The sequence below is a fragment of the Megalops cyprinoides genome, chromosome 25, assembly GCF_013368585.1.
Source record: "Megalops cyprinoides isolate fMegCyp1 chromosome 25, fMegCyp1.pri, whole genome shotgun sequence".
NCBI classification, from domain to species: Eukaryota; Metazoa; Chordata; class Actinopteri; order Elopiformes; family Megalopidae; genus Megalops; species Megalops cyprinoides.
Genome location: NC_050607.1, coordinates 3191493 through 3204161, shown reverse-complemented (window position 1 = coordinate 3204161; position 12669 = coordinate 3191493). Strand labels below are relative to the sequence as shown.

The following is a 12669-nucleotide window of genomic DNA, read 5'->3' as shown; positions in this document are numbered from 1 at the left end:
AATAAGCTTCACTGGTCTCCCACTGATTCCCATGAATTGCATTACTGTCCACAATAGGGCAGCATTACATTATTTTACATTAAATTATTTTTGTGACAGCAAAAATAATCGTAATATAAAGTTTGGTTGTAAGATATTCCCCTCTGTCAATCAAAGTTATTTAATATAAGTAGATCTCTCAATCATGCAATTTAAATTAAATAATGTAATTAATGTATTTTGAATGTCTTTGAAATGATTTCATGCGAAGTACATAGAAGTAATGTTACCAAAAATCTACATGACACTTTGGCAGCCAGCGCCCTATACAAAGTTACTTAATCTGACATTGGTACAACAGAACAAAGCATGCAACTAAAAAAATATCTTCATTCATTTTACTGCATAGTTAAATTAACTTTTCAGTGTTATGGAATTAAATCACCAGCCATGGCTTTGAGCATTATATTTCTTTATCAGATATTATGGAACTCCTCATTAATGGTTTTTAGTGCACTGCAGAAAATAGTGGATTAGCCACAGCAGGTTATCTCTTTCACTTTGCAGTAACACCGATCATATCCATACACTCTGATAAATGGAAATTAATTCAGTTGGAGTCTTCATGTATTTATATATTTACTTATTTTATGACACAAATTACTGCAAATAGAAGAGAACACAGCAATAGAGGAATGCAACACACATATACTGGAAAAGTTGGTCAATGAATTATACCTGTCCTGAAGTTCCTCATGATGTTGGGAACGGCCTTGATAAAAAGAGGAAAGCATACACTCGTTTCAAGTCTAAGGTAGGTAGGTCACAGCATGCCCTGAAAGTAAAGTGCTGCTTCTTTCAAAGTACCCCATATGCAAAAACAAGAATGTACAGATTCTCAATTAAAAGACATTGTCTGGGCTTTAAGTAAATCTTTCAATCAGTGCAACCCTTTGCAGTTCAAGTGCACAGGTATTTTCAGATTCAAAAGCTTCCCCAAATCATTTCCAAATTAATGGCATGTGGTTCAAGTGGATCATACAACACTGAGAGAAAAAATTGACATAATCTATTGCTGCTTCTATCATGGCAGGCTGAAATGAACTTTCAGTGTATAAAAGACACAGCAATATGCATACCAGAAAACCAGGGTGTATGCCAAGCAAGCCAATACATATGCTCCCTAATCCATACATAAGCATAATCAAACCAATGCCCCCAACAAACAAATACTATAGCACATCATCAAGATATTGATTTAACAATAGAACAACGTGAACAATGTGACTGAAAAGGGCATTTTACAACTTGCACCTAGCACTTGTGTTCAGTGAAGCTTCTGGACCAATTAGAGGAGAGAGTTTGTTGTGTTCATGAGCTTGAACAGCTGGAGATCGAAATTTTCACAACGTACCTTGTCAGTCACTCAACTCATCTTGCTTTTTAAATGCAATGCTACTGGCAGCCTGATTGGCAAGATGATAGTCATACTCTTGTTATAACTCTTCCTTGCTGTGAGGAAATAGCTAGCAGGTTTCTGCCATTTGCAGGGGTCTAAGATATCCATTTCTGTCTGGAAAATTACATTTCATCTCAGCTGAAGGTGGTGCATATGTGTTTATTGGTAGATTTGATCAGTTTCAGAATGAAGAAACCTCCTTTTTCATGATCCCATAGGCACAGAGTGTTAACAGCAGTCTGTGTGCAATCCAGGTGTTCAGAAAGGCCCCCGAGTCCCCAGTGCACAAAATGAGCTGTAAAATGTCAGCCAGCGATGACGTGTGTGGCAGCTCGTCTGCCAGGATGATCACTGCTTGACATAACTCCTTTCCATCGACCTCCAGCATGCCTGAAGGTCATTACCGTTAGTGTGCAACTCCTTTGTTTGCAGACCAATGACAGCAGGGATGTCACATTGCACTCCATATTGCAGTACCTGCTAAAACTGCTGCTTGACACATTGAAGGGCCGTGCATGCTAGCACGCTTAAAATCCATACTTAAGTGCTTTGCCCTGGACCTAGCGCCTCTTGATCACGGTGCTCATCGGCAAACTGTTTGCTTTTACAACATGTGGTATTTCTCCCCAGGAAATCCAGAGCATTGTGAAGCTTCTCTGTAAATTGTACCACAGATGTTTTGGCATCACAGAAGATATTTTCCTGGTATCTCAAAAGGATCATTTCACCCTGGTACCTGCAGTCACAGATGTTTAGACCAAGCCCTAACAGTTCAACCAGAAATGATTCTTTCAGACATTTAGACATTTACCTGTTCTGACTTAAACTTGCATCAAGTTCAGAAAGTGTTTACTTTGTCTGAATTGTGAGTTCCCAACAGCCACAACCCACAGGATTTAAAGACATCCATTCTTTTTGACTTGCGTTGTGACTTGCAGTCTCAGGTGTCTGAAAAGTACTTCATCTCTTTACAACACTGTAGGTTTTCAGCATTCAACTTAAATGACATTACCTGAAGCAGCTCTTTCTCTATGTCTTTACTGACGTAGTGCTCCTAAAGGTCACCTGCCAGAGCAAAATTCATTCTTGCATCCTAGGATCATGCTTACCCAAGTAACTCAAACAATCTTTAAAAGTTATAATTGCCTGGTTTGTAATGTTAGTCACTGAACTCTTTAAAGGATTTCAGTTTCCTGAAACAGGGAGTGAATGATCCACACAACGTATTACTTGATCCTGTTTCCCCTTTGCAACTGAAAAACTTTCAATTCTGTTCTTCATTTGTGCCGTGACATTTCAAAATCCAGCTTCTCCCTCCCATTGGATGCCTCTGTGTTAGAGAAAGCACTTGTATCTTGCTTAAAACAGCTGAAATATCTCTCCAGTCTCTTACTCCAGGGCTGGTTAGGACTGTTGCTCATTCAGAGGACTAATCGTTCAATTCCTGTTCAATTCACAGGAGTGAGGACTGGAGAGGCAGTCTTCACTGCCAGTTCTTGGAGAACCAAATTCAGAAGAAGGTGCACAATGCTAGGCTGGCCATTCGATCTCCAAACCAGTTCTCATTGCGTCGTTCATTGCCTTCGACCACACTGCAGGGTTAATTGTCAGACACAGATTGGACGTGGCTGTCCTGCTGCTTGTATTTGTTTGGTATGTACTGAGCCTCTGTTAATTCTGTGTCCCGCTGCTGTGGAATCTGAGGGGGACAGATGTTTCATCCGCATGGCTAATGTCATTAATCCCTGCTGTTGCCTGTAGCGGCCCCGGTGCTCTGATGCTGCATACTTCTCAAATGAGCCCCTCGGTCCCTGCTGACGCGGCCCCTCTTCTGACACTTTCTCTCAGGCTGACAGCCAATGAGGAGGCAGCAGCTAGCTAGAGAATGTCACAAATGTTTGCACCCTCCATATGCAAATTAAACCCAACAATATAAACCATGCATCAGCAACATTGAACCTAACTGAAAATTCAGCAACTTCATATCAACATTTCAGAAAAAGGCACAAAAACAGTGCTTAAATAATTTGATCCAGTGCATGAAAAAATGATAGTGATACTACCAGAGAACAAAGGGCCTCCACAACAAAAATGTACAAAATAATCTCCAATTTTCCCCATATTATGTCCATGTACATTTTTGATGCATGTATAATTTTCAGAGTGTGTTTAATATTTATTTGTGCCACTTTTAGACATGCTAATAAAACATCTTTATATGGATATATAATGAGGTTTTGTATTGGCACTTTTATGGCATTTAAAAACAACGTTAGGAAAATAAATAATATTTTTTAGAATAATAAGATGCATATTCCCAAAATACTTCATCTAATTTAAGAACATTAATGGTGGATCTGAAGATACACATTGGAGGAATTTGAAAGAATTTAGTGAGCCGTATTCAAGATCCCATTCAATTTTCATATGACCTAAATATTCCTCTTCTTTTCTGCTGACAAGATAGTTTCAGATCTCCATTTCACACCTCTGAGTGAGAGTGACTGAATGTATTCTTTCTTTTAAATCATGATTGACTCACAGCTACATGCTGCTCAATGGTCTATATGCTCTGTTTGTTGAAGCATGTACTTCACTTTCATCAACATTCTTGTCAGTGATTATCTGTTCAGACCATTGGTTTTTTCCAGTATGGAGTATGTGAGATGTTTATATCATGGAGCACCTTTATCTTGCACAAAAGACATTAGGCCTGGCTTCTGGGCTTTTGCGGGGGTTAAAACCTGGCCATGCTTTCCGTGATCCACACACAGCCAAAGACATAAACACACACACACAAACACATACACCCACACACAAACACACGCAGAAAGCACACACACACACACACACACACACACACTCTCACACACACACACACACACACACACACACACAGTCGCCTCGGTCTCAGCCATGTCCTTCGGATACTCTCTGAGATGCTCCTGCACAGGAAAAGCTGTTCCTGACTCGCCTGCCCTCCCAGGTTTACGAGCCTCAAGCCGGAGTGATAATGAGGTAAATTAGAACCTGCAGGGCAGACACAAAGGCACGCGGCTCTTCCCACCGGCTCTGACCTCTCCGCCCGATCCACGCTGCAGGACCAGAGTTACGGGAAACAGAAAAACATAATAGAATTGCTCCTCGGGGTGTTGTTGCAGCCTCTCGGTGCACCACACTGCAAGAAATAGATGTGCTCTGTCACAGCCTTGGCACAAAAAACAGCACCCCCTATGGCCATGAGAAAAACTGCACAGCCCCACGCCATATGTGGTGCCTTTTATCCGGCCAAGTCTAAATCCCTGCAATGTGCTGTAATATATCTAATGAAAATGATCACCCATCTCCCTTAAAGTCCCATATCAGAGAAAACTGCTGTTTGAAAATTCAAAGGCTACCTTTGAAGCTTCAAGTGCAATTAATCACCAAATATTTAAAGCAGGAATTTTTTTTTTTTTTTCAGAGCCAGTAGAATGGTGGACTTAAAAGAGTGTTTAGTCATTGGAGCGGGGAGTCATCTCTCTGTGTCCTCATTCAAACACTTTTGGAAGCCAGCTCTGTATGGTTGTATTCAAAGGCCTATGCTGTCCAAAAACATCACTAGCCAGGCTAATGACAGATACAGTAGCCTTTTGTTACTGCAGACCAAAAGGGACTGATAATGACCTCTTTTTCAGTTTCTTTCAACCACCTCCATCATTTAGTATACTGCAGTGTACCTAATCAAACATATCAAACATTTATATTAAAGCAGACATTTAGCGGCTAAATGTGAAACTAACCTGGCTACTGACCTGGAGCTTTTTGTGTTTTGATTATACAAATGCATTTCAAAAATGTGCCAGAATATGTAACACCTGTTGTTAATATTGGAATCACCAGAGGCGGCTAGATAACTGAGTTTCAAATGCGTGAAAATAGGTTTTTTCTCTCACCCTTCTCAAACTGTAATTTGTTTGAAAACATAACAAAGTGACATTTGGAGAAACAGTATTCTCAGTGTAGGCTTTGCTTTGCTTTAACCGAAACTGCATTTAAAACGTGAGACAAATTGAGTCATTTCATAGCGTCTGTGCCAGACATTGTAAAAGGAGCAGAAATGATCTTTCCATTAATATTGCCATTGTATCGATTGGTAACTGCACATTAGCGGTATTAGATGCCTCCCGGCAAGGAAAAAAAATCACTCTGCTGCTTGACCTGGTGCAGAGCACCATGTTGGACCTAGAGGATCAATAACTGTTCAACACATGGGGGATATTTTATCTAAAAGCCTAATAAAAGGACAGATCCATTCTGCTATACACAAACGGCTCTATAATGTAGGACACCAGCTGGCTCAAACAGTCATGCACTACACAATGAAGTCAACACAAGGGTTTATCAACAAGGTAGCAATCTGTAGGAAACTGGCTCCTTGTCATTGGTGTAGTGTTCCTGTAACTTGAGAGGTCTGCTTCAGCTTGAAGTATTTGGTCATTATTGGCTGTTCTCCACTCCCATGAGCTTGGAGAGTTGGTCTGTGTTTCAGCTGAAAAACTGTCCACACTGAATTCTCTTCAGTAAGCACAAAAATTAGGTACATCAAACGGATGCAATACAAAAATAGTGCATCACAGAGGTAAATTTCCTGAAATTTCAACAGAGGATACACGTTTAGTGCAGATTTCATCAACACGACATTTCATTGTCATTCAACCATCCAACCACATGTGTGTATGCACATACAAGTTATAGTCATTAAAATATATGAATAGAAAGAACGGGGGAGAAAGGATAGATTTACTTGATAGAAAAGACAGTGTGATACTCCAGCAACAGCGTTATGAGAGCAGAGCTGATCATAGCCATTTGTTTTGAATGAGGGACATGCTTGGGCCCTGTAATAGCCCCACTGCTCACTGGAACAGGAACAGTAATTTAATAAACAGTCTGATATGAATGGAGTTTGCTTCACAACAGAACTCAAGTATATAGTGATAACATCGTGAGGGATCAGGTTTATCTGCATTTCAATGGAGGCATCAGCACGGCTCATCTTTCCCTGCATTAGAGTGTACAGCAGAAGGGCTTTTTCACAGTGGTTGTCTTCAGCTCCTTGTGCCAGTCTGAGAATACAAACAGGGATGGGTGTCCTGAAAGAACCTTAAGCCTTTTGCATTTATGAGGTTTCACCCACTCTGGATCGCGGGGACCGGTCTCTTTCACAGGTACTGGGCCACATGGAGTGCTCTATTACTCCTCCCGCCAGGGTAGCGCAGTCCCAATCACACAACACCGAACAAAGGCCCGGCTTTGCGGGGGACTCCATTTCACTGTTCCCTTTCGCCCGGTCAGCGGAGCAGCGTTCTCCATTAAATTTTAAACAAGTCGCCGTTCCAAAACCTTACCCCCCACAACGCAAAGCACACAGAGAGGGCTTCAAGAACCAGGCCGATCCTATCTGATATGCTACCTTTCTGACTTTCTGACAGCCACGCATTCAACATCAAATGGAATAATACCACGACTGACAGGGTAAACCATGAAGTGCAAACAGACTCAACGCAGGCATGGAGGATAAGGGAGGACTTTTTGGTAAAGCATAAATGACAGCTTTCCAAACAAAACAGCCACTTCTTGCCTTGCTGCAGTGAGCCACCTTTTATGATTTTCAGGTGAGAGACACCTAGGCAATGTGGCTTACTTGCTTAGCATTGTTTTCAGCAGGGATAACATCAAAGAAATGGTAAAATTATGTATCAGAGTGCATCTCGTAACACAGAGGAAAATCTGTATGCATATTTGTGTAAAAAATGACTACACAGGCCAAAAGATAATGCAATACTTCAGCACAGACACTGAGGTGATCACAGCAGATACAGTCATGCACCAGGTGACTATGAGACATGGATGACTTAGTGATGGAGAGGTTCACATTATTCATCATCATAAAACAGTTCATATGTGGGATTTTTAGCTCCCTCAGCGGTTAAAAGCAGGAGCAATGTTTCACCACTAGATGGCGTAAAGGCTTGCAAAGTTGACACATCTTTGTCTGTTAAACACATGGATACAAATGATTTTCATTTACTCATAAAACAGATTAGAAAAAGATAGGATTTAGGGAAATGTGCAAGCATATTATTAGATGGGCTGAACATATTGTAGTCAACAGCAAAACCCAGACAACAAGGGTCAAGAAAAATCCATCCAGGTTGGTTTTGGATTTATGATCAATAAAAGAATATACATTAATAAATTTTCAAAATGCACAAAAATATCAACTATAAACTGCCAGTGTTTTAACTGATTTTACTCCCTCACTTTTTAAAGTCTGAAAAATGAGGGAAACTTCAAATCCTTTATAGATTCCCTCAGCAGGGAATCTTTCAACATAATGGATTCCAGTGGCAGTAAGACATGTAATACTTACAGGCACTGACTGACACTGATCACTGAATCAGAGAGACAGCAAACAGCAGCAAACAAGCATCATTTGCAACACAGAAAGGAATATATTAATGCTGAAAAACATCCACATTTAATGTTTACACTTTCAAGTAGGCGTGTCCTTTATGACACTGATTAAAAACATATGGTTACTGTGTGCATACACAATTTATTTTTGGCTGGATTAAGAAAAAAAAAAACAGATTTGCAAAATGTAAAGTTTTATTTCAAAAATGTAACAGATTACACAAGTACCTTTTGGCAAATGCAATCCTCAACTTAAAATGTACCTAATTTACATCTGGGTCTTCCAAATGAATGACTCACTGATACTTACACTCCATCTACCTCTAAAATACAAAAAAACATAAGGATTAAATTTTGAAATGGCCACAAGAGAAAGTAAGAAATTCAAAACAATCAGGTGAGAGCAAATGTCTGGAAAGTATAAACTAGACAGTGTGCCTTTGATACAATGTTTTTATCCTTTGTTCTTTTTTTCCTTATTTTTTTACAAATTGTGCAAGATTTCATACTAAGGCTCTGGTCTCAACGTGACAACTGTCCAATACATAAAAACATACACACACACACACACATACACACACACACAAGCTCCCTGTGTTTTGAGCACAACGGGGCGTGTTTGCAAACCTTAAAAAAATTAGGCCACTGTTGCAGTGTAGGGGTCTGTGACAGGGTCCACAAGGAGAATGTGGAAAAGCTTTAAAATCAGCATGCACATCCGACTGGTGCGAAACGGCTTCTGTATGCTCAGAGCTTTCTAGGTAGCAAAATAACCGAAAATGATAATGTAACCATTAAGGCAAAGAGAATCTGGAGTGGGACCTGCAGGACTGAAACTACAGCACACGAACCAGTGTTCTTGGTACAGAAATGGATGACTATGGTACACTTAACAATTTCTCCACTGTTTATTTGGGGTTTATTTCTCAAAAGTGAGGATTTACCCAAACATTATCATGTCAATAAAAATAGTAGAGAAAAAATAACAATGTCAGTCAAAAGGGAAATATGATTAATAAAACTACAATAAATAGGTCTAATTACGTTGCAACTCCAAAAGCACACGATATAACCCATTTAGACCCCCCCTCCCCCCCAAAAATGAAAAAACACTTACACTGAAATCAATTTTTATCCTCTTGTGAAGGTATATTCCAACAGTGTTGGTCACCCAAGACACACTTCCCATTACTTACAGCAAATGACAGGTCTTTTGTGAATTAAAGCATTCATTTTAATTTGAAAAATGAAACAAGATGTCCTTGCAATGCAACTGCCGAGAAAAAAAAAAAAAGTATTTTAGTATCTTCTCTTTAGTGCAATTTTTAAATGTACTACAACTCCCATGATTCCTCAGAGGTAATTGTTTTTTTGTTTTGCTTTTTTATGCTTTATTTATTTTTCAAAATTCATAACTCACAGAAAAAAAAATCTTCAAATATCCAATGCGTGGGGCTCAGTCTTTTGTTCCCATCCTTTTTTGTAGCTTCCAACAGTGTTCCACAACAATGGTTTACTAGAACATAAACACTGGAGGACCTTTTGTTTCCCAGAATTCTTCCTCAGGTTCCCTCCACTCTCTCTGCGTTTTATCATATTCTGAAAACGAGTGACTGACAGTCTAAGTTCTGCCCGCTGAAAAAAAAAAGGGAGAGATGTACAACGGGACAGCCCGGAGATCAATCACAGAAACAAGCCTTCATATAACACAGTAGGGTTCCCTTGGTAACCTGGATTTTCTGCAGTAGAGCAGCGTTGTGCTGAAACAGCGCCTCAGCTCTCTGTTGGAGAAAATGCAGATGAATGGATTGACTCCAGCCTGAGCGAAACTCATCCAGACAGCGGCGGTCAGGTACCCCCCTGGCACCACCGGCCCCCTGGCAAACACCCTCCAGTAGCAGGCCACCAGATACGGGCCCCACAAGGTCAGGAAGAAAAACGTCATTATGTAGAACATCCTGCTTATCCTCTTCTCCGTTTTGAACTCGTCCAGCACCAGCAGCCGCCTCCGGCCCGCCGCGTTGGTGTTCTGCCGGATCCCCAGCAGGGTGGGCGGTGTCGGGCCCCGGCCGAACCCCGCCAGCCAGTTGGCCGCTGCCTGACCGCTGGCCCCTGGACCGTGGAAGGTCCAGTTCTGGCTGACGGCCGGCACGAACTGCACCGGCTTCATCTTCCTGCGGTCGTGGACGAAGAAGATTAGCTTGAGGTAGACAAGCTGAGTGGCGAGGAGGATGAGGGCCAGCAGCAGCATGAAGCCCAGGGAGTCGTTGGCTCGGAAGGAGCGGTGCTGGAAGGTGCACTGGTCCTCTTCCCTGATGAAGGAGTAGGTCCCCACGTCCAGGACCGGAGGGAAGGCCATGGCCACCGACAGCGTCCACACCATGCAGATGACGGCCAGGCAGGTCCAGAACGTCAGCCTCTTGGTGTAGAAGCGGTGGTGCGCTATGGCCAGGTAGCGGGTGACGCTGATGCAGAAGAGCATAAAGGCGGTGTGAAAGCAGGACAAGACCCCCAGGAAAGCGATCACCTTGCAGGTCAGCGTGCCGTACATCCACGCCGACCCATTCTTGACCGAGGTGAAGACGAAGGGGAAGCAAATGGCAGAGCGTAGGATGTCAGAGGCACAGAGGTCCAGCAGGAAGTAGTATGGGGCCCGGTGCAGGCTCTTGTCTTTGACGAGCAGGATGGAGATCAGGAGATTGCCGACCACGCCGACTCCGATGATGAAACCCAGGGATGTCAGTTTGAGGAAGGTGGCCAGCGGAGACACGTTCTGCAAGATGCTGTGGTCAGCTGCATGGCTGTAGTTCGCCATAGATGGAGGGATCATAAGATAATAGCTTAATCACGTCTCATGATCTGCAGGCACGGGGGAAAGACAGATCCATCGATGTGCTTTACAACACGATCCAGGCTTGAAAGCAGTCTCTCTTCTAAGGCATCCTTTGTTCTTTTGTCTCATCACACCTAAATCCCTGAAAAATATCATCCACTGATCAGGAACTTCTTCACAGAGAACAGACTGGTTTCATTACATTGTTCAGGCAACAGCAGGTTTGAGGCAGCCTCGAAAGAAATAAAGCCTTTCCCATTTTTTTAATTTGTTTTCCATTTCAATGATACTACATATTGCATTTAAAATAGTATGCAGTCAACGCAGATCAAACGGCCCTAGTCTTGCTTCGTTCGTCTATTCGACTCGATAAAACACCAACGTTAATCCCGACTGCAACGAGGACCGCTCTTTTGACGTCCGTCCTTTTTTAAGTACAAATCGGAAAACAGGAGAAAATATATAACAGAAATTCGTCATTTCAAATGATCGTTAAAAACGCGACGCATTTTCCGTTTAACGGTCATTTAAGCTGAGATAAGAACAAAGGACTGAAACGAGGCTAAATCGGTTACATCCAATAACGCGTGAAACATTAATACAAATGCACCACGGAAGCTGTTGCTCACACCCAAAACCCCTGCAAATTTGCTCCATCTCCCCGGGAGCTGCCTCTTTCCAGCACACTCAGTCTTTATGCTTTGTTGAAAATTACTGGGGGGCTGCATACAGAATTAAAGATCAATGTTTTTGTTCTGCTCAAACGTTGACTGGAATTACTCGCTGCAACTTAATAAGGCATTCTTAAGATAAAGTGGCGATTAAGCAGGGTTATTATTAAGCTTATTAAATTCCGGGTAAAGGCTCGTGTCCAAACGAACCAAAAGACTGACAAAGGGGGGCTTTATCAGCTATGAAATATAGGCTATATTATTTTTTTATCTGCCCGATTTCACATTTTATCTGATTTTTAAATGGCACCAAATTTGAACTACGGAATGCAACATTCACATACGATCAACGCATCAGACATAGCTACGACAATATTTTTTCCAAATGACACGCATATTCGAACCTTCGCTTATAAACTGTCGCTGTGCAGTATAGCTAATGAATATAAAATACCAGATGTTTTATCTACACGTTTTTTTATTTAAATACAGCGCACGCATGACTTCTTATAATAATGACAACGCACCGCAGACTGATCTCTTTCTCGAGCGTCTTTTGTCATGCAATACAGATTTCCAGCCGAGGCATTTCTGTCGGAAAAATGTTGGACTGCACATACACTGTAGCTAAACGGCACGTCAAGCAGAACAATTTGTAAGTATTGACTGCAATTTATGCCACAATTCAATGCCAACAGAATGTAAACGACGGCTAAGATATTAATTAATACCATACCTGTTGACTTCTCTCTTTGTCTCCCTGGAGATTATTTATATAGCGGGAGCCACTTTGCTGTAAAAAAAATCTTGATTTTGTTGCCCGTTCTCCTTTTTCCACCGTGAATATACAGTAAACGGTAGGGACAGCGCATGCGCACTGGTCCTATTTGTGATCCAAGCCGCGTCTCGTCTCTTGTTGCAGCAGCGCGGTCTTTCCCGGCAGCATCTGCTCAATGGGGGCAGCATCAGTCCCCTTACATTTCCCTCATCAATTATACAGCCGGGCACGTGCTACCTGCCCTGTCATTTCCAAATGAAGCACCTCCATTTGAGGTAGTTCATTCATGCTACACCTCATTTTGTGAACGATAAGAACGTCTGGATGTAAAAACGTTGCACTAACCCACCCTTAGGCAATGTGGCTTTCAACGACACTGCTTGGATTCATATTTTTAATGGCCACTGTTTTTACTCGTTTGTTGACGCATGTAATCATTTTTGACTCGTAAGCAGTAATTGCAATTTTTAAAAAATGTGATATTACTGTG

The 12669-nt window shown here is 41.7% G+C and overlaps 1 protein-coding gene across 1 annotated transcript; it reads right to left on the bottom strand.

Annotated features, from left to right (window-relative positions):
* Positions 1–9351: 9351 nt before the first annotated feature.
* On the bottom strand, positions 9352–12305 carry LOC118772099 (probable G protein-coupled receptor 85). The gene is made up of 2 exons (XM_036520361.1): positions 12138–12305; positions 9352–10872 (listed from the first exon to the last, which is right to left on the bottom strand). Exon 2 carries the CDS (start codon positions 10725–10727, stop codon positions 9597–9599), a length of 1131 nt encoding a protein of 376 aa, XP_036376254.1. The 5' UTR covers positions 10728–10872; positions 12138–12305; the 3' UTR covers positions 9352–9596.
* Positions 12306–12669: the final 364 nt, after the last annotated feature.

Bases quoted from the DNA above. Each gene is read 5' to 3' on its own strand.
- LOC118772099 (XM_036520361.1), bottom strand. From the start codon at position 10,727: ATGATCCCTCCATCTATGGCGAACTACAGCCATGCAGCTGACCACAGC.